Source organism: Penicillium cosmopolitanum (assembly GCF_028827165.1).
Source record: "Penicillium cosmopolitanum strain IBT 29677 chromosome Unknown utg000009l:1.0-9042332.0:1.0-9050551.0, whole genome shotgun sequence".
NCBI classification, from domain to species: domain Eukaryota; kingdom Fungi; phylum Ascomycota; class Eurotiomycetes; order Eurotiales; family Aspergillaceae; genus Penicillium; species Penicillium cosmopolitanum.
In genome coordinates, this window is record NW_026622679.1 from 485,135 (window position 1) to 507,306 (window position 22,172).

The following is a 22,172-nucleotide window of genomic DNA, read 5'->3' on the forward strand; positions in this document are numbered from 1 at the left end:
AACCTCAACTCACGTGGGCCATTGGGCTAACCCAGTCATAAGTCTTGCCAAACCCGCCCGAACCCGCGTTTGGCGAGGTCAACCCAGTCCTGGTGAACGTTCTTCTCCACTTGGTGAAATGTGGTTACCTACCAGAACCTCAGGAATCCTATCGACCCCGCACATAAGCTCTAAAGTCCCGGGTATTCCCGCCGGAGATGCACTAAGTGCCGGATTCCAAATCAATCGTTGCTTCCCTATAGGGTTGCTACAGAAAAGACTTTGTTAGTCAGACGGGATTTTATAAGGTTTAAGAGAGAGTTCTGGATCAATTATAGTTTGACTATCCCATAGAAGCCCACTTAGTGGCCTGATAAGTAGAAGCACGCACCTATTGGGAGAATAGCCCGGGTCGGCCATCTAAGCAAGTGACGGCTCATCTTTAGCTCCGAAATTTATGGTTTAACCTTCGAGAATAGCATTCTGGGGCTAATCGTTCCGTGGAGGCCCCGCCACCAAAGCATAAGCAAATTATTTGTCGCGTATGCGGAATTTAGTCCGCTGGGATTTCATGGATCAATAGCAATAATGCCTCAGCTGCAACGACCAGGTATTACAAATACAAGATACGCAGCAGCGTTTGCCATAAGAATGTGTGTTTATTATCAAGGGAATGAAAATCACAATTTCACAAGTGTTCGAATGTACCAAGACTTGCTACCCTACACAAAATCGATCCGCTATCATACCAATTATCCAAAGTTTTCAACATGGTTGTACTTCAAGAAATGAGTATTACGCAAGCCCACGAGGGGATCAAGCGAGGTGACTTCACTGTGACAGATCTGGTTGGGGCCTTCCTTCAACGCATTGAGGCATTTGATAAAGTCGGCCCTCGAATCAACGCTATGATGGCTTTGTCGAATACGGCCCTCGAAGAGGCAGCTCAGTTGGATCGGTATTTTAAGAACACTGGCAAATTCAAAGGCAAACTTCACGGCATTCCAGTCGTGGTCAAAGATCAGGTAAACAAACACTGGGGCATATAAAGAAAAGTACCATAGAGCTGATGCCTCACATTAGGCCGACACCAAGGAAATAGTGACGACATATGGTTCTGCTGTGGCACTAGACAATGTTCCCGAAAAGGATGCGTTTGTCATTACTAAATTGAAGGAAGCTGGAGCTGTGATACTTGGCAAGACCACGACCTCAGAGTGGGCTTGCTGCTGGTTCAGTGCGAACGGTGCGACCGGTTACGAATTCACCAAGAACCCATACAGCCTCGCTCACGATGTCGGTGCATCTTCTGGTGGCTCTGCAGCAGCTCTAGCCGCCAACTTTGCAATTCTAGCAGTTGGTGAGGATACTAGGGGCTCTATAAGAGTGCCTTCGTCATTCTGCAACCTTGTTGGCATCCGGCCGACCCCTGGTCTTATTTCCCGAACCGGGTTTTGTCCATTGATCAAGACACAAGATACACCAGGTCCTATGGCAAGAAGCGTTTGGGACTGTGCTTCAATGCTTGATTGCATGGTCGGGTTTGATCCTGAAGATGATTTCACCGGCCTAGCGGCGACTGCCGCCGCCATGGGACTTCCTAAAGGAGGAAGCTATACAGCCTTCCTCGAGAATGGACGGGAAAAGATTCGAAAAGCAAAAGTTGGAGTTGTGAGACAGCTCTTCGGTTCCGATGATGATCTCAGTTGTCGGGCCGTGAATGGAGTCATCGCTAGCGCATTTGAAAAGCTGAAAAGCATTGGTGTGACTTTTGTGGATGTGAACATCGAGGATTTAAGACACTACATGATCTATAGTCAAACATACCGCGTCAGATCCCGTACCGATATCAACACCTTCCTTGCTACAAAGCCCCATCTGCCAGCAGACATTGCGGAGATTGTGCCGCGGACGCCCAACAAGCCTTATCTAGACCTTTTGAGTGCTGCTGCCCATGGCCCTGAGGACCCGACCACGGAACCCACATACGCGAGTCGTTTATTGGCACGAGATGAACTCAAGCGAAAAATAAACTGTCTCATCGCATCCCTTGGCCTAGACGCGTTAGTGTTTCCTGATCTTCAAATCCCTCCGCCGCGATTTGAAGATGCCACGAACGGCCGGATTGAAACATCGAAGTTTCCTACGAACACATTCCTCTCGAGCCAGACATGTCTGCCAGCTATTAGTGTGCCAGCAGGATTCACACAAGACGGGCTACCCGTTGGTCTTGAGCTTCTCGGGCTGGAGTATCAAGAGCAGCATCTTTTGGAGTTAGCGCGAGGTGTTGAGGCTACATTAGAAGCTAGAATGATGCCTTGTGAGGATTCTTGGGCTCGATAATTGCTTTTATTTGACGGTTCTGCTTATAAAATAGTATGAGCCGTAAACTTGATGTACTTGAATTCAGCGCGGTAAAAAATACAGGAACCTATAAAAGGTCGATTACCCAGGTAATAGGAGTCGATCTTACTAACTCACCAAAATGAGATTTGAGTCAATCGAGTCAATTGAGTTTGTTACTACCTTTTTCCATCACACTTCTGTCATGAAAGGCCGACCGAAGCTCCTTGTACCACCCTGCAAATTTTTCGATAGACATTTCAAGCGACAGGAGCACCTTAAACGTCATCTACACACTCGTATGTCATAAACGTTTCAGTCCACCCGCCCATGTTTCTAACATTTATATTCCTAAAGATACTCAGGAACGACCCTTTAAATGCTTCCGCGGGAAGATATTTTCCAGACAGTGCGACATTTCTTCCCTACTACCCAGGTTCATCTCCTGACCTGATGTAGGGGCTTACTTGGTCGCCACACCCGACTTGCACACTGGGGACAAACTGACCAAGAACTACTCGAAGATCACCAACTGAATAAATCCATTGCTGGTCCCATGCAGCTTGCTACTCCGACGCCTTTCATTTTCGTGGCCGATCCCCAGCAGCGCTCGCTGTCCACTTTAGAAAACGGGGCATCAGGGTTTCCCAGTGAAACTGCACAGGGTGGCAGGACTTCAGGCACATCCAGTCCCCCATTTTGATTAGATCCACCGGGTTATTATCTTCGAGATGATTTCATGGAAGACTTTTTATTTCAAGAACCCTCAGTCAACACAAGAAACCATATCAGCGAGAATTATCAGGTCGATGGCAGTATAGGAATGACGAATGGAATATCCGATAACATCCAATGTTTCTCCCTAGGCTTTGACTTCTCCTTGGGCGAAATCACAAACAACAATTACCTTGATATCGCCCTGTCGTCTCTTTATCACCAATTCCCGCCGGCTGAGCAAGGTATATGTGGTGAATATTACATTAATGACATACTCCACGCAAATTCGACAGACATTCTAATCCCGACTAGGGATCTTGAGACTTTTCCAATAGCCCAGCAGAAAACAGGGGAAGCACCATACACAGGCACCCACTGGGATAAGCCAAATGACCAGGTTGATCTATTTCTATACAAGACTTATCTCTCTGACAATAAGTGGAAGATCGAACTTGGACGATATCTGCGCAGGCTTATGAGAGGTTTTCAGTCAAAGTCAAGAAGCTGACAGACGCAAAGCCAAGTGGATATTAGTTTCCAGGCCGATCTGCATTTTCTCGATATCTGTCAAATTATTTGCGCGGCTTTGATCCACATTTACCGTTTCTTCACTTACCGACGACGTCGCCAAATGATATGTCTTCTCCGCTTCTTTTGGCTGTCGCCACTGCTGGGGCATTTTATGCTTTCGAACACCCGCAGGGTTATTCCCTCTATCTTGCGGCAAGAGCTGCCATCAGTCAGAAATTCGAACAGCGGCGACCCCGAATCTCTGCGCAATCTCATAGCGAAGTATCGCAGTTATTCCAAACTTCCTGGTGATGATTTTCCCAGGTTCAATGCAATCAATCAGAATGAGTCAATATCCGAAAATCCCATAACTTTTAAAGACCTCGAGATTGCTCAAGCCCTGATAGTTCTCATATAGCTCACGTCGTGGGTAGATCCGCCAGTGATATATGACGCCTTTTCTATGACCAGCCAACTAGCTGTGCTCGTTCAGGAAAGCCTGGCACACGCTACTGGCACGGGCTCAGGTTTTGAATGAGAGACATGGTGTCAATAGGAAGTATACCGGCGAACAATATTCGCGGCATATATTGTTCTAAGTCTTCAAACCGTAACATTCAACTTGCAGCAAATTTGGCTTGAAAGACACGGATCTCGTTGTTTGATGGGATTATCGCCGGGCCTACCGCTGATTTAATCGAACGCTTTAATCAAGCTCTTTCTAAATGGCAGTCGAGTTGGAATTCATGTGTTGAGTTCTCCATGGATCCCGCCGTTCTGCCAGTTGTGGCGACCCGCATAGTCGATTTCTATAACCACTACGCATATAGATAGCTCATGACATAATCTTCACTAGTACCACCACAGTCTTATGAAATAGTAAAAGATAAAAATATGCGCCGATTAGTCCTTTGATTAGACTTTCGCTCCGCCAAAGTGCAGCCTCGGAGAATATTCCGTCGCCGCTGAAAATGGTTAGCGCAGGACCCACAGCTCGGTGGGTCATGATCGTCCGGAAAGCAATCGACAGCTTCTGTCATTTTCGTGACAATCGGTTTCTCGGCTTTCAGTGCAAAAGGCGGGGACCCGTTTACGTAAGCCATTGTGTCGATGATAAGCATAGATTTTCATACGCTGTCTACTAGAGTTGTCAGACTGGCGATCAAATTGGAGCAGATAGGCAGAGGAAGTGTCGAGTGCCAAAGAGTTTACTCATTAGGGGGGAGGTTCTTGCAGAAGATACATAGCTTCTAGAACGCTCTAGACCAGATAGAGAAAGCAGCAGCTTCCCACTCGACGGAGGTCCTCACCAGTCAGGCTATTGCGAGGGCAACTAGGAGAACACGACCACGGATCGAATCTCTGTTGCCAAAAGTATGTGGGATATTCCAAATACCTCACCTGCCCCAACCGACCTCCTAAGCAACAAAGACCTGTTCCATCGGTACGCTGACGGCCCGTCAGGTTCAGGCTTGTGGATCGTGTCTGGACCTTTGCAAACCCTTCTAATTTCTTCTCCAGACCACACATAGAACCTCCTTGAGCTCCGGTCCCGTGGGTCGTCGCTGAGATCTGCATCGCACCCCGTACCTGCGTCTGTTTAAATTCGCGCCTGGTGTTTGATTGGTCCGTCAGGTGCTTTTTGTATCCAGGGTCTCATCAGTGTGATAGTAGCGTTGCAATCTTACGAGGGGTGGCGACCACAAGAAAATAGCTCGTGAGTCTTGGCTGCAACAGTGCATATGGCTGTCCTGGAAACTAGGCTCGGTTTCCTATGAAAGGCTTTCCAATAAGGTCTGGACTTTGATTATGCCCTCGAAAAGAAAGAAAATCTTCATCCTGAGTTTAAGAGTATGTTAGTTCCTGCGGGGCCAGGGAGTAAAGATTCTAGTAAAGGCAACATTACCTGGCTACGATTAGACAGGAAAGAAACAACATTCAGCGGCGCGGGGCCAAGGATGAACAGGATTGATTCTAGGGAGACCAAAGGGTCCTCCGGTCAACCGCAGGTACAGCTCAGCATTTCTGTCGGCCACAAAGTCCCCAACCCATTATTTCGGCATCTGTTGAAGCACTTCAACGCCTATCAACGAGACAGTGATTCTCGCTACTATCTGCGCAACTGGTTCCTTGGTAGAGGCGTAGCCGAAAAAATATAAAAGGGGCCGGATTCCCAGCCCAAAAGAATCAGGACTTCGGTCCTCACACTCCGATGTGTCATGGTGTCCCTCTCTTGCCTGCGGGATTGAGAGTCTCCGTGGCCACGGCTGTCGCTGCTCCGAGCCCAGAGATATAAGAACGTGCTCCCTCACAGCCAATGAGCCATGTGATTGTAAAATGTGCTCCTTCGCTGCCCCGAGCCCCGCGAGTGTAAAAAGGTGCTTCGCAGGACGAGCTCTACGTCAACAAACTCCCTCAAAGGGGGTTGCTGCGAGAACAAGGCCTCTAGCGATGTGCAGGCACGCTGCGAAACCAAGGGAGACCCGCAGGAGACCGCTGTGATACCAAGTTCTCCGCAGGAGAGTGCTGCGTCAACAGGTTCTCCCTCACAGCCCATGAGCCCTGTGATTGTAAAAATGTGCCCCCCTCACAGCCTATGAGCCCTGTGACTGTAAAAACGCGCTCTCTCACAGCCTTGAGCCCTGTGATTGTATAATCTTGAGCTTCCATGCAGCCTTGAGCCCTGCTTTATCAAATTTGTGCTTGTTAGGCGACCTGTGGTGCCGCGGTCCTCGTCCTGATCCTCTGACGATTGCAGGCACCTCTTCGTGGTGTCAGAGACTAGTATTCGGGGGAGTCCTCGAAGAAGCCAAGACCTGCTCCAAAGAATCGATAGAATCAAGAATCCAACAAAATATGGTGTAAAATGACTTCAGTATTGTATGCAGATGCCGCCGTACATGGCTCTGTTTTGAACAATGCACTTTGTAGCGCTCAACCATGCCCTGGTCTTCGAGAATGGACATTCACTTCCACGTAGTGTGAATTATAGCATCGAGTCATGGCTGATAGCGGGATGGCCAATCTGGGTGGCGGCTGAAATCGAAAGTAGTTTCCCTTGGTGCGAATGCTTGTCCCTGCTGGCTGGCAGTGGCAGCAGGGTTCGTCCAGATGTAGGGTGATGCGGAGTTTCGACGGTGAGTGGTTAATGTGTCGGTGTGTGATGGTGTTGATTTGTTGATGGCGTTGGCGCGTAGATGGTGAGAATTGGAGATGAGTGAAGGTTGAGAATTGGTGATGATGGTGATGGGGACCGGACCAGTGAATCGTGAATCAACATGTTGATGTGCAGTGCGGGTGACTCCCGGGCGGTGAAGTGGTGGCCAACGGTAAACACTCATCGCCGTCAGATTGGGGATCTTTATTTCCCTCACGAATGCAAAGGTTAATAAACAGTACGAAATGATGATTTCTACATATTAGATTCGATAGGTTAGTACATACTCCGGTCGCTCTTCTGTGTGACATTCTCTCGGCTCGAGCATCGTCACGTGCTCTCTGGCGATATTCTGTATCTGAGGTCGTGTCGCTGTATATCAGCTTAATATCAATATATATATCGCCAGACCAGTGATATTATGCACATTATCGGCGGTAAAATCGGGAACGAACCACCAGAGTAACAGCGATAGAAAGCTTGATTCTTCCGAACATATTTCATTTATCATTTTGTGTCGGCCTGATCAAATGAAAGACACTTGTGGAGCTCAGTACGCTGATCTTGCTGGATATGTGCCCGGAAGAACGGCGGTTATGATTAATTGGAAATTTGCGAGTATAATTAAGCAAATCCCGCGCGGCGGGACTTCTCTCTGTATGGACTAATGGAATTTGCTGCATTGGCTTTCTAATAACGGCCCGGGTTCGATTCCTGCGGGATACATTCAGATGATCCTTCATCAGAAAGACGGCGCTTCATCAGAAACACGGATCAAAACCCGCTTGATTTTTCCGGGTGATTTCGTGTTTTCTACGGTTGATTTTTACCTCTTGGCCACTTCGTGATTATAATGAACCCCCTTTCCTGTAGTCACTTGCGCATGCCGACCCAAGGCAGCATCCGGCGATATTCGGACGTGTGCCACAGGCGACGAGGTCGTGCACTGACGCGTCTCGCGTCTCGCGTCGGGCAAATGCGACATGACCGCACTGGCAGAAACATGACGGCTACGTTTGAAGTCAACAAATACATCTTATCCACGAGTTATCACAAAACCACCTGGCATCTTTCGAGTAATAATTGAGTAGCTGTAACCGTCGCGGCAACCGACTGGTCGTACTTTGCGAGGCTACTTCTGCTGATGAGTTCGTGGCGTTCGGTGATGACATCGAGGGAGGAGCATTCGATCTAGCACCGATTATCAGCAGCTGGCGCAAGGTGGTGGCTCGCAACTCACCGTGCTCGTGGCCTAAATGATATCCCCTGATACTAGCCGCGAACAGCACCCCGGCCGGACTCGTGGGAACGGTCGAACCAGGTGCTGTGTTTCACTGCCTCTCCGTGTGAGCATGATTTCTGATGACAGAGGTGGTACAGACTTGCCGTCAATGTACTCTGGTATCAGCGAAGCCCAACCAAAGGTGTAGCGGGCTCAGCTCGACCCCACAAGCACGAGGGCCCGGGATCACCCCGTATCGCTGGAATTGGATGATGGTATTATCTGCCAATGCATAGCTGTTTCGTCTTTGCTGTTCAGGTAACAGATAAATCGTCAAACATGTTAGGACAAAGTCCCGTTGAAGAGAGAATCGTGGTGTTTTGTCCCGGGTAGACTAGGAACTGACCTGAAACGACTGCTCTCGTGGCGAGAGATTTGGGTAGATCGAGCGCCGCGGTCTGCCTCATCACTTGCTCAGCTGCAATCAGGGCTCGACGGAGCTATCCTCAGAGAAGCCGTGGTATTTCTCGGTGGTCGTCGATGCTACGCTTCCCTTTCTTGTCATCGGTGCTGCGATCACTCAGTCGGCCTAGCATGGGACTGGATCATGCCTGTCGGAATACGGAAGGTTTCTAATGCAGTGACAGTCAATCTTTAGCCGGACAGTGTGAGCCTGGAAGAGGTGAGAGCATGTTGGAACTTAATCATATGGCTAACCGGAGGGCATCAAGTCTTTCTGAATTGGGCCTGCTAATAAGCCAGGCGGAGTAGCCGTGTAAACCACGTCTTCAGAAACAACAAAAGCGCAAGCGTAGTGACCAGTGGCTTGGCCCATCAAGTTGATGCCGCTGGTTCAGTTTCGAGGACGAGGGGGAAACATAGCTCGGCCCGGCTGAGTGTAATATTGAAGCTCACCCTATGACGAAAAAGAATCATCAACGATCTTTGCTGAGGAACAGAGAGCCACGAACGGATAGCAATCGTGCGGAGATTGAAATGCAGTACCGGGCTTTAGGAATGGGCAGGGGCAAAGCACTAGCGTGACTTACAAGACATTGAGCGACTCGCGATAGAAAATTTGCCATCCTATATAGAGGGTCGTCAGCACATGATATCTGCCTTGAAACTGCGGCAAATTTTAAAACTCACGTTCGAAGTCTTTGCTGTCCGCTGCAGGGGAATTTATAAAGGGTTGCATCTATTTATCGTCAACCATTAGCAGGTAGCTTACGAAGGCAACTTGTAACTCACCGTGCTCGCAGTTTGGACCACTCCAGATCCTGAAAGGCTCGTTCCACGGGTTCTTCGAGGAATAGCAGAGGTGGGACTGATATCGAGCATCTTCCGAGTTAGCATAACTCTAATTGACTGGGCAGCTACACTTACTGTTCGACGACTTTATTATCGAGAAATGTTAGGCTATTGCGACATGAAAGGTCAGTCGATTCCATGACATGGTTTGGAAGTCAATCCATACCAAAGAGAAGCTGCGAAGAGGAATCACGTTCGGTATTCTTTCGCCCAGAATCACAAATGAATATTTGCGAACGACTATTCTGCTGGCGAGGGACCGGGTATTTATAGAAATTCGGCTAGGCATTTAGTCTGCGTCAATGAGATAATCATTGTGAATTGTGAGGGCTCAAGCTCAAACTACTCTTCAATGATAAGTGGCTCAACATTTCATCACTGGTTCAGAGCGGCTCTCAGAGGCACTGAATTTTGCGCCTGGTGTTCCGAAACATGAGAAAAGTTTTCTGGCTGTTTGCATCGTGTAACCAGTCGTGAGAATGCCACAGAAAAGAATTGATGACAGTTATCAACATTCACCACCGTCATTAGGGGTTTATTGCGACGGGCGAGGTGTCGAGGTCATCTCATTTCGCTTCACTCACCGACGATGAGCCTGTTAGTCCCCGCAACAGCAAATCACCACAGGCAGGCAGAACGCAGGGTTATTCGTTGCCTGCTTCACATATCGCAGAAAAATTATAACAAAATATCAAGTAGATACAAGCTATGGTACGGTGCGGAACTGATTCGCACAGCCTCATCTCACAACAGAGTTTCTTGTACAGCGAGCCAGTCATCAGTTTGATTACGTTCTTGAAGAACAAACCTCTGCGGTCAGCCGCGTCGCGTCTTTGCAAAGACATTACCCACATCAGTCTCCTGGGAACGAAGTAGATGCGGGAGGGTACTACTACTCGGAAATACAAGCCAATCATTGCCATCAATGGCCCACATGCTCACAAGCCGTCTTAATTATTGGTTTATAATTGGCCTTGGCTCCCAGGAGTCTGGGGGTCGTAGATATTGATGCGATCATTGGTTACCACTGATAGAGTGAAAATACGTAGGAACAGTGAGCCAATCGGTGCAATGAGTTTCCACTGTGCCACAATGCCCCAATAGAAGTGATTGGTCTTAATTTAGCTCTGAGCTCCTGCTCGAATGCACTAAGACCTTATAGTCTGCCACATGAAAAGACTGCTCGGATAAGCAATTTGACTTAATAGAATAGGCTTCTGCTTTAGAGGTATCGATCGTGTTAGTAGTTCTTGAGGGAAATATGAAGCGATATATACAACATGGAGCCTAGCTGATTGTAAAACAAATTGTCTGTATAGACATCTTGGAGCTAACTCCGATGGTGCGGCTTGCTTCCTGACTTGTACAGCCTCATTTCACAAAATATTCCCTTGTTCTCCCGCTTGGTCTTACTGTACCAATCTCCTTTCCTTACGCTTCTAGAAATTTTGTGGATTGACAGATGGCTTCAGCACAATAGCTATAGAATTCCTGCTGTGCTCGACCGTGACATTGTAATTATCAGAAGTTATAACAATCCCCTGTATCGACCTAAACACAGGGAATGCAGCTAAGCGGGCTGGCATTGTAGGATCTCAGCTCTCTACGTATTGTCTTTCTTTGAGCCCCTCAAACTACGGTGATATACAATTATTTTATTGGTGACCTCACGCAGTCAAGAGGAGCAAGAAGAGTGTAGTTTGGCCGTAACGGGTCACCTGTTGCTGCGGTCGTAGACCGTAGCGTCAGATAGGGCCCGTCCGCGCTCCCCTGGAGGGAGGCAATGTGTTTGTATTGTAGTGGATTCTATATACAGAGGGAAGGCGGGAGGGACAAAATCAAGACTTGACTGCGTGAGAGATGATGAGCTACCCGCAGAGGCAAGAAACTGACTCTCGTGAAGCAGTTGTGGGAGGAAGAGGCCCTCAGTAATGTCGGTGTAGATATCACGTGAGGCTACAGGCATTGTGAGGCAACCCCAATAAAACCACTCCCTTTATAAGCGATCTTGCCCGTGTGGGATATAGCCATATCGACAAGTTTGATTTTTTGGATAACTACCAACACGCACGGCTAGAAGCCTTTCAACCGAATACTATTCAAAACAGCTTTATAGCTACTGGTATAAATCCAGTAGATGCAGAAAGGGTCCTTTCGAAGCTGAATATCTTTCTACGAACATCTTCACCATCAAACAGCCGACCAAGCAGCAGATCTAGCCAATCCACACCAAAAACGCCTAGGACAGTGGCTCAATTGCATAAGCAAGCATCCTCGCTTAAGCAATTACTAAAGCAACGGTCAAACAGCCCTCCAACACCATCAAAGATCTTACTAGATCAGATTATCAAGGGCCATATGATAGCGCTACACCATACTGCATTACTTGCGCAAGACAATGCGAATTTACGTATAGCGAATGAGAAGAAGCGCAGGAAACGCAATCGGTCGAAGAGGCATATACCCTGCGAAGAGGGTTTGACCGTCGAAGAGGGCCTACAGCTAGTTGAACAGCTAAACCAGCTAGTAGAAGGTGATAGGGTAGTATCGTACGAGCAGCTATATCATCGGAATTTCCCGCCCGTTTTGCCGGGACTTTGTCAAACAAGGAGCTGAAAATATTTCCTTCGGCGCCGACGGGATTCATATTGCTGGGAACGACTGGACAGAATTTTCAGTTGGCTTTCCTTGCTGGGGAGTGTTCTGGAACGTAAAGTGGACAACAATTCAAGTCTGCATAACTTACAACCGGGATTAATTCCAACCACACGCACATAGAATCGATTGTACTTTGCCGCCAACAACTTGACAAGATGATCAGTAGCAGCCTTGCTTGTGGCATAGCTTGTGAGATCCACATTAGTGGAATTGTGCATGCTTGCACACGAGCTGGTTACCACAATGACTCCTCGCCCCTCATCTCGCCCCGTTGTTCCAGTGCTGGTCAGTTGATTCGCCGCAGCCGCGAGGAGAGGAAGAAAGGCTACGCTGCGGAAATAATGGGCAGTAGTATTAACTCAGAATGTATCTTCCCAGTCCTTGCTTTCAATTGACCACATTGACTGCTGAAGTTCTTGTACGGATGCTGTGAGCACGTTGCATGCTAAAGGGGGGGTCTCGTCTGATACCGGCATTCGAGATGAGGATGTCCAAAGCCGTTTCCTTTTCAGATATCTTTTGAGCAAGTTGTGATATCGCATCTTTAGATGATACATCACACGCATAACTAAGAGCAATAGGAAACGTGAACCCTAATCCCCTTCCTTGGTCCCCCGGGAGTATATCCACTCCTCCATTCGGTCTTCCCCTCCCATCTGAGGGCATCGAATGGCCCCCAAGGACTGCCCCCGTGGAGTCATGATTTCCTCTTTGGATCTCTTGCTTCCTCATACTCGGAGTGGTTAGCAGAGCATCACCATCCTCCAGGCCCTATTGCAGAACACAGAACAGAGGAACGGAACCGAGCGTGGGACAAAAGTACGAAAAGTAGAATGACGACCGAGTGGAGTCCAATCTCGGGCGAGGGGAATCCGGGGCGATGTAGTTGGGAGTAGCAGTAGCAGTACGAAGTACTGCTGAGTGCTGACTTATAGCACTGCTCTAGTAGTGACTGGTGATAGGGTAGTATCGTACGAGCAGGGTGAATTATCTTCTCAGGCAGATCCACCACGCACTAGGGCTCTGCCTAGGTGTAGTGGGTGCAGGAAGACTGGACACAAGATTAATACATGTAAAGATCGTTATATTTAGCTGAATTGATACGTGTTGGTTGAGATAATCGATTTTGAATTTTTCTAATAGGGTAGGTGTTTCACTCGGGCGGGAATTACGTTACGAAAAATACGATTACTAATAAAGTGCCAAGCATTCTGAGTATTGTAACCATTCGTAATGGCACACCAGCTCTCGATATTTAGTGGATTCCAAAAAGCTTCCAGGGCTTAGTAATTTTTGTTTCAATGAAAGCGGAGGATTGTCCGCTCACTTCACCGCTTATAGGGAGGACCAACCACCGTCGCTGACCGAGCGGCGATGAACCCTCAGCGGTTAATTCAACCAAAAAGATAATCGAACAGGATAAGGGACAGCGTATCACGTTTCGTACATTATTTACTCTCGGGAATACCTGCCTGCTAAAAGCAACTCCTTTGCCGTGTTTCAGCCTAGTTGTCAGTGCTTTCCCAAGACAAATTCATTTCCAGCCCCGCTTTTACCATCGCGATAAACTTCTAACCCTTACATAAATTTACGCCGATTCCTTTTTGCCCTTGTTATCATCAACGATCTCTCTAATCATTTCCCCGTGACGATGGACCATGGCAACACTCTCAATTCAACCCCAAATCAACGAAAACGAAACATCTGCCTAATTGGCAGCGGTGGTGTTGGCACAATTGCAAGTCTCGTGCTTGAGAAATCCGGACGCGCAGAGGTTACTGCTGTGCTGCGGAGTAAATTTGCGGTGATTAGGGAAAGAGGTTGGGATATTGAGTCTGTTGATCATGGATGTTTGAAGGGTTGGAGGCCCACAAGAGGTTGGTTCTTTTCACTTGGAATTCTTCTCCTGTTGGTGTCAATTATTTATCCCTCTTCTATCCTTTAAAGAGGCTTGTCAATACCTAGGATCTTCGTGGTCCAGGATGGTCAAGCAATATTTATTCGAAAAGATACAGGTTTGAACACTTGATTTGAGCGTCTGCCATATGAAACTGCTCAATTGCTGACTGATCCCGGGAATAGTCGTTTCGAACATTGTGGATGCTGTCGTGCCCAATGAACCATTTGACTTCATCGTCATCACTACAAAGCAGCTCCCAGAAGCTTACTCCGTCGCCGAGCTAGTCAAGCCTGCTGTTTCCCCAGGACACACCTCTATCGTGCTCATTCAGAATGGCCTTGATATCGAGGTTCCAATAATTGCAGCCTTTCCAAACAACACTGTCATATCCGGCATCAGCATGATTGGCTCACGGGTAAATGGTGAAAACTGCATCATTCATGACGGACCAGACGACCTGGTAATTGGAACACACTTCCATGATGGAAAGGACAGAACTGTGCAGCACCAGCAAACCCGTGAGTTTGTGAATATATATGCAGCTGGTACTGTGGGACCAGGAGCAATAAGTGGCAAATGTACATTTACGGATAATATGCTGGTTGCACGTTGGCAGAAGCTACTGTGGAACAGTACTTTTAACACACTCTGCACACTTCTGAGGATGGATGTTGGAGAGCTGCAGTCCTCAGGTGGGAGGGAGACCCTGTTGATACCTGCCATGTGGGAAGTCTACGCAATTGCTAAAGCTGTGGGACATGCTCCTGCTAAGGAAATGATACATCATTATGCCTATCGGTCATCCAATGACTGCCGATACCGGCCGAGTATGCTCCTAGATTTGGAGAACAACAGGCCTATGGAGCTTGAAGTTTTGTTGGGTAATCCGTTGAGAAAGGCAAAGCAGAATGGTGTTTCGACACCGATATTGAGCACAGTATACGAACTCTTAAAGGTAGAAAAGTGGAGAATTGATCATGAAAAGGGGACAAATATTCTTGATACTCAAAAGTTCTCGTGATCTATATCCCAACGAAGGAGAAGGAAATGCAAGCTCTCGTCAAAATATGTTCGCTAATTATCTTTTTGCGTTCCTAATTAGCAATGAAATAACCTCCAATTAAAAGTCACCTTAGGCGGCATACAAAGATGCCTTAAACCTAAGGCTGACCCACACCCAGAGGGTCAGCCCGGAGTCAAACGCCATTCTGTAGTCAACACCACTTTTTCATATTTTTGCCATTACCACCACCACCACCACAATGCCTAGTGACTATCAGACCATTGAAGCATGTATTAAGATTGCTTGTTCAGCGGCCAGGGCTGTCAAAAAGCCTAATATTGCTGCGTTGGCACGCAAATATGATATTCCCCTTGATTGGCTTTGCCGATGTTTCAGGGGTCCGCCATCTTGCATCACATGCCAAATGGCCTACAAGTGTCTAGATGACGATCAAGAAGCTTTATTAATAGGCTCGATACAATGTCTTGATAGCCTAGATATTCCACCAACAGCAGGAATGGTGGTTGATAGTGCAAATGCAATACTGCATTGCCAAAACCCTGCCGCATCTTCACTTGGAAAAAGCTGGGTGTATAAATTTATCAACAAATGTCTTCCAAAAGATCTCAATTGGGTTCATGAAAAGCCTGCAGATCAAATTTGTATTACTGCAGAGGATATTGGTCTTTTGACTGTCTGGTATAAGTGATTGGAGCTTTTTTAAAGAAGATTCCACCAAAGTATATATACAATTTTGATTAAACTGGCTTTTTACTTGGCCAGGGTTGACCTCAAAATATGATTACTGGCAATTTTTATCAAACTTAAACTACTTTATTTGAACAAGGTCAATTGTTGACTGGAATTGAATATATTGCTGCTGATGAATGGAAAATGGAACCATACTTTGTTGCACCAGGGAAGGTTTATATAATGTCCTGGTATAAAGGTGGAAATCTGTCAGAGGAGACAAGAATAGCAGTTTTAGACACTGGCTATTCCAATAATCTTCTGGCTATTGACTGGCTGCACTTTTTCCATCTTTATACTAAGGAACACCTGCCAAAAAAAGGATTCAGCCCAGGCTTCTTATCATGGATAGCCACTACAGACACTACAACCACCTTATCTACAAATTTCTTGACCTTTTAACTCCTACAATATTATTCCATATTGCTGTTCTTTATATACAATCTACCTTTTTTAGCCACTTGATGGATCTTCATTCTGTACATTGAAACAGGCCTATTGAACCAAGAACAATCAGATTACTCAATGGGATGGAGATGCTCAAGATACTGCAGTTTTTTTTTCCAAGAGATTGCTCAAATTTAAGAGTCGCTCTATATAAACAAACTATTCACAATTTCTTCAAAGATTGTGATATATTGCCCTATAATCCAGGGTTAATTATTGATTATTCGGTTGCTGAATCTACACCTGAGCCTAAATTGAGAATATTTACTGGCTCTTTACCACCACCTAATATATCCTGTATTCCAAGCAGTCCTCCAGATACCTACAGTTTACATTGAACACATAATAAATTGATCAATTTGACCAATGATAGCAGCAAGAATATACATTATCAAATTCTTTATATTGGCCAATCACACAAGTTCAACTGGCCAAGGATATTGGTTTATTAACTGATACTTTGGCGAACCAATTGCCGAAAAAATCTACAATTGCACACAAATCTCAAGAGCAATTGGGCAAATTCAGTGCCCTGACTACCAGAGATGCTATTCGCCATGCCAAAAATCAAAATATTGAAGATGAAAGAAAGGAGGCCAACACACATATCCACCAGATGACACCTTTAGGTGCATCTAATACAATGCCTACGCCACATGGACCATTAAATATTGTTCCATACTATCTGCCACCCCATACTATCTGCCACCATTATCTGATGATAACTGGCCACCAGATAGGCACTATTAGATGTTATTGTTGTTGTAATAATAAAAATGAAAAAAAAGTGGCGTTGACTACGGAATGGCGTTGACTCCGGGCTGACCCTCTGGGTGTGGGTCAGCCTTAGGCTTAAGGCATCTCCGTATGTTAACTAACTACCGCCTAAGGTGACTTTTAGTCCTAAAGTCCTAGATTTATTACTGTACACGGTCTACGTAGGCCAAGTGAAACGAGACAGAAATATCAAGCAATACTGCGCTTAGTCTAACAACTGAGAGTACAAGTACTTGGAAAATTCAAGGTACTCGAAGCCTGAGTAAGCCAAAGTAACTTCTTAGCTCTTGTTGAAGAGCGTCGTTTCTTAGCTAAAACCACCATTCCATCTGCGAAGCTCAAAACGCCTCTGCAGTCAAGGCTAACTAAAATCTCAGGATACAGAAACGAACTATAGCATCGACAGGCATTGTCACGTTATAAAGGTTAAGTGTCATTCCCTATAAGTCGACTTGGTCCTGAGGCCAAGAATCCATCTCAAGTGAAGTATCGAAATCTCGGAGATGCTTCTCCATCGGGCAGATCGGATGTATCGACATCTAAGGCACATAGTTTCACACCCTGTGCCTTGTTTCTCCTATCATTCTCCCACTTCATCCAGCACCCTAATATCAACACACAGACCATAGCAATGCCGTTACAGATGCAAGTCGTGATAAGCGTGGGTATGTATTTCGGCGCATATTCGACGCGGAAAGTGGCCGCCGAGAGAATGCCCGCAAAGTTGCCTAAGCCCACCAGGAGACCAGTCGTTGCGGCACGGCTATTCTCATTCAGATTGTTGTTGTTGTGCCAAGACTGGACAAGACATGAAGGAATGTAAGAGCCGGCAGCCATAAGAAAACATGCGAAGTACGCGATTGCCTTGTGGTTCAAAACATCGATAGTAATGAGAATTAACATTCCCACAAGAGAGGTGGCAAGCGCAGCAAAGACATGGAAAGTGCGTTCGTGACAATAATCCGATGACTTCGCAACAACGAGGAGAACCAAAAATCCGACGGCATTAGGGGCGACAGTCCATAAATTAGTCTTGACGACACTATACCCGAGACGTTGCACGATCTGCGGAAGAAAGTTCGAAGTTGTTGCGAAGGCGACGGGATAGGTAAAGCAAAGTAAACACCACAGAGCAAACTTCCAATCCTTCCAGATCATGAAACATTCCTTCATACTAAAAGCTACATCAACGTTGTTAGAGCCATCACGCAGGGCACGGGCCACAGCGGCTGCTTTCTCTCTGTCATTCAGAAACCACGCCGAAGCAGGAGAGGCAGGCAGCCACCAGAAAGAGAAAACGCCAACAATGACAGTCAAGATGCCTTCGATCATCATAAGCCACTGCCAGCCCGCGATGTGTGGGTCCTGGATTCTGAAAACGCCGTAGGAGATGAGCCCGCTGAAAGCTGCCGCTAGCAAAGCGGAACCAAAAAAGATCGCGAGACGAAACCCGAGCTCCGAGCGTTTATAGAACAGGGTGAAGTAGAATACTACACCAGCATAAAAGCCGGCCTCGCAGGCACCCAAAATCAAACGCATGACTAACAGGCCTGCAAAGTTCTTAGCAGCACACTGAAGAGTGGCGATTGAACCCCAGGTGACCATCAGACTGGGCAAAATCCATTTTGCAGAGAATTTCTTTGTGAGCAAGTTGAGAGGGAGGTCGAGAGTGCCGAACGGAATATAGAAAAGCAGGATCAACAGGCTGTATTCGTTGCCAACGAAATTGAGGTCCTCTTCCAGTCCATCTGTCTTAGAGTTCCCCAAGTTTGAGCGGTCCACGGAGTTGAAGAAGTACATCAAAGAGAGGAAAGGCAGAAGAAATGTGTCGAGTTTGCGAACTGCATATTCGTTATTAGGGGGAAGACACGAAATTTCCAAGAGTAGATCTTACCGTACGATCGCTCAGCCTTTTGGTCGACAGGGACCAGAGTGCCCAGTGCGGCAGACTCAGCGTCTTGCGAGGAACATTGGAGAGTTTCCTTATCGAGCTTCTCCATAATGGGATTTGGGATTCCGGTTGCGATGAGGTGGTAATGACTTTGCAACTCTTTGGCCGTGCAATGTTACGCAGTCCTTACATTTATATATGAGCGACCCTTCGAAGATGGCATCGGTCTCATCAAACCTTTTGGGGTAATGATCATGGGGTATTGCAGTTATCAGATAGTGGCAAGGAAGGCTTTTGCGACTGTATTCTAAGTGGTTCATCCTCATTCCACAGCGGACAAAACCCCGCTGTGATCCGCTCGGGATAACTTGCCACGCCGATAGCGGCCCAAGCAATCATCAAACCCTAATTTATCATTATTTCTCTCCATTAACTGCATGCAATTCCGAGCGACAGCGAGGGGCTATTCTCTCGAGTCTACACCAGACAATGTCGAAAGTCACGGCGAGATCATCGCAGAACCGGGCGCGGTCCTTCGGAGGATGCTTGACCTGTCGATCGCGCAAGGTCAAGTGTGACGAGGCCCGTCCCCTGTGTGGCCAGTGCTCACGAGCTAGCCTTGTTTGTGGTGGTTACGCAGCTAGAATTCGCTTTATATATTATACTTTTCATTCAGACTGGACTGTTGCTGCAACTGTTGCTGCAGATGATATCGGACAATGTGGAGGCGGTCGCAGTCGTCGAGTGCTTTTCACAGGTAATTACCTATCAATCCCACGGCGTCTTCGAGTCTGATGATGAAAGACGATGGCACTGCCCTTGGGAGAAAACAAAAGAATAAGAAACCAACCATCTAATGATCCCGGCAGAAGCGGAGCGAGCGGCCATGTCCAGGGAGATACTCCACCAAGTCGATGATGACGAAATTGACAAAGTCCTGAGTGAGCTTGACTCGGAGACGCATGAATTCCAAGCGAATGGCCTCCTTGTGATGGGCCCTTTTGCACTGTTCTGGGCGAACACGGCTTTGCCTGAGGCTTCTGTCAACCATGAGCTCCCATCCGAGCCATCAGCAAGCATGGATTTCCTATATGTCGCGGGTGATCATGATGATATCTGTTTGACCCCGACTGTAGATATGGATTGTACTTCGTCCTTTGGCCAAATTCCAGGCCCTTTCAGCCTATTCGCCCCCTTCTGGTCAACGTACCCCGATATCCACATTGATGCGGATCCTAATTATAACATTTCTGAGCGTTTGGTGGCTGTCAACTGGTCGCCAATGAACAATTCTCAAATTGCCCTACCATCTCCTCTTAGCTTCCATGTCAGTCTTAATATTGAGAATGATTTGGAAGCACCAGTATCTCCAACCACGCATTTTCTTCTAAGGCACTATCGGGCTCAGGCAGGGAAGTTATTCTCGCCTCGCCGCGTGCACAAATCACCATGGGATATCATGCACCTCCCGCGTGTGCTTTCTATATTCTCAGAATTGAGTGTATTCAATAAGTCGACCCATGCTGAAACTGCACTTTTTTATGGCACACTGGCCGTAAGCGCCTTTAATTTTGATAGGCTTGGTTTGGAACAGGACGGCAGTTCAGATTATTGGTGGGTTTTTGGTGAGCGCCTGAGACACAAAGCAAAGGTGGAGCTTGGACGAAGCTTCGATACGGAAATATCTGGTGGTGGAAAATCAAAATATAAGGATATTTTGATGGCCATATTGACAATGGTTACCATTTCCGTGAGTCTTTGGTGCCACGTTGGAATCGCGTCACTAACTTGAACTGTCTGCGGAGGTTGTGAATGGTCAACAGGCCGAGGCACGTTCATTCTTACTGAACGCGGATATGTTCATTTGTCTTAGAGGAATTCCCAAAGTGAACAAGTCTCGCAAGGTAAAGCTGCTTCATCAAATATACCTCTTCCTGCGAATTATTGAAGAGAGCACATACGTTTTCCCACAAGAGACACAACAACGCTTGAGTTTCTCACTTCCTCACAACAAGATGAAGTTCCCTTCTCTAAGGACACACAGTCTTCATGTTGGCAGAGATCTCGATGAACACTGCGGCGGGGATTTGGAACTTGGGCTATTTGGTGCGCCTGGAGATGAGGATTGTCAGCAGAATTTTACACTATTCGGGCAAATTTATGGAATTCCTGAAACGCTACTTTCCTTTATCTCGCGCATTTCATCTCTTGCCGATGAAATTGGGAACTTAAATAATCAGAGTAAAGGGCTTACCATGACTGATGAGCTTGAGAGGCGTTGTCGAAATCTCGAAAATGAAATCTGCTCTTGGAGCAGCGACAGAGACAGCGTTGGTGACAATATCGACGACCCTATCTTGATGTCTGCAAACCGTGCTTTTATACCGCACCTGGTTGTAGCTCTTCACAGCGCCGTTATAATATTTTTCTACCGGCGAGTGCGCAAGCTTAACTCCGTTCTGCTTCAATCGTACGCCGAGAAGGCCATTGTCGCCATTGAACGCACTGAAAAGGTGAAGCTTGGCTTCTCTGTTGTCAACACCGGCATTGTGTGGCCGGTTTTCATCGCTGCTGCCGAAACAATGAATCCAGACCTACAAGTGCGCTCTTCTAAACTATTACGGGATTGTGCCAAAACGAGCGGCTTGCGGAATTTTGATGTTGCGGAAGGCCTTTTGCAGGATCTCTGGAAACGTCGGAGGGGGCATGGGAACGCGGAAATTAGTTGGGTAGATTTGGTTATCGAACGGAAGTTGACGTTGGTTTTGACCTGACGTGAGATTGAATTTGGAAGATTCGGGTTTCATCAAGTCTATGACCAGGAAACTATTTTTTATACGCCGGGTCCGCGCTTCTAGTCACTCGCCAGTTCGATTGAAAGTCACAAAATGCTACTACCATGTCATCAGATGCGATCAAGTGTTTAGAAAGTTTACATAAAGCGAACCTATAGCATATGCTAGGATATCTTCTGGATCCTAGTATCCTTTTAAGGACCTGTGGGCCCGTGGGCTGGCCGAGGTGGTGGATACTAACCCCCTTGTGCCGCTATTTAGCGAGTAGTCTGGAGATTTGAGGTTTGAAAGTTGCTCAAGAAAAGCTCTTTGCACGGGCCAGCAAATACTATTACATTGAAAAGAGAAAAATAGCCGCCAATACAGGCATTGGCGGGTCAAAGCAAGTATGTGCTTGGATTCTTATAGTTATCGTACCAGTCTGTGCCAAAAGTCTGGCACCACTCGGTAATTAGGTAATCCCCCATGTATTTCAACCAACATTTGCAATTATATATAACCACAACGAATGTTGTTCAAATTGCTTAAAGTTTTGACAAAATATAGGTTAATATACCATATATATAAATCCATTTTAATATCTAGTGTAGTAGCCCTTAGCAATACGTACAGCCTCAATCCGCTTTGGCACTGAGCGAATAAGCCCATCTATAACACTCTGATCTAAAACATCCCATGCATGCGCAATTGCACGTTTAAACTGCTTCCAATC

General features: G+C 46.8%; 5 protein-coding genes across 5 annotated transcripts; 3 read left to right on the forward strand and 2 right to left on the reverse strand.

Moving 5' to 3' along the window:
• Window positions 1-749: 749 nt before the first annotated feature.
• Window positions 750-2,322, forward strand: N7509_008282 (amidase; the record flags this gene model as incomplete). Its single annotated transcript, XM_056632919.1, has 2 exons — window positions 750-1,004; window positions 1,063-2,322. The coding sequence occupies 2 exons, from the start codon at window positions 750-752 to the stop codon at window positions 2,320-2,322; spliced, it is 1,515 nt and encodes a 504-aa protein (XP_056483539.1).
• Window positions 2,323-11,882: 9,560 nt separating this feature from the next.
• On the reverse strand, window positions 11,883-12,463 carry N7509_008283 (uncharacterized protein; the record flags this gene model as incomplete). Its single annotated transcript, XM_056632920.1, has 3 exons — window positions 11,883-11,890; window positions 11,986-12,227; window positions 12,294-12,463. The coding sequence occupies 3 exons, from the start codon at window positions 12,461-12,463 to the stop codon at window positions 11,883-11,885; spliced, it is 420 nt and encodes a 139-aa protein (XP_056483540.1).
• A 1,085-nt stretch (window positions 12,464-13,548) lies between these two features.
• N7509_008284 (ketopantoate reductase family protein) lies at window positions 13,549-14,818 on the forward strand (the record flags this gene model as incomplete). Its single annotated transcript, XM_056632921.1, has 2 exons — window positions 13,549-13,774; window positions 13,980-14,818. The coding sequence occupies 2 exons, from the start codon at window positions 13,549-13,551 to the stop codon at window positions 14,816-14,818; spliced, it is 1,065 nt and encodes a 354-aa protein (XP_056483541.1).
• Window positions 14,819-17,251: 2,433 nt separating this feature from the next.
• Window positions 17,252-18,774, reverse strand: N7509_008285 (major facilitator superfamily domain-containing protein; the record flags this gene model as incomplete). The annotated part of the gene is made up of 2 exons (XM_056632922.1): window positions 17,252-18,615; window positions 18,669-18,774. 2 exons carry the CDS (start codon window positions 18,772-18,774, stop codon window positions 17,252-17,254), a joined length of 1,470 nt encoding a protein of 489 aa, XP_056483542.1.
• Window positions 18,775-19,154: 380 nt separating this feature from the next.
• N7509_008286 (Zn(II)2Cys6 transcription factor) lies at window positions 19,155-21,439 on the forward strand (the record flags this gene model as incomplete). Its single annotated transcript, XM_056632923.1, has 3 exons — window positions 19,155-19,422; window positions 19,535-20,433; window positions 20,471-21,439. 3 exons carry the CDS (start codon window positions 19,155-19,157, stop codon window positions 21,437-21,439), a joined length of 2,136 nt encoding a protein of 711 aa, XP_056483543.1.
• Between the last annotated feature and the right edge of the window lie 733 nt (window positions 21,440-22,172).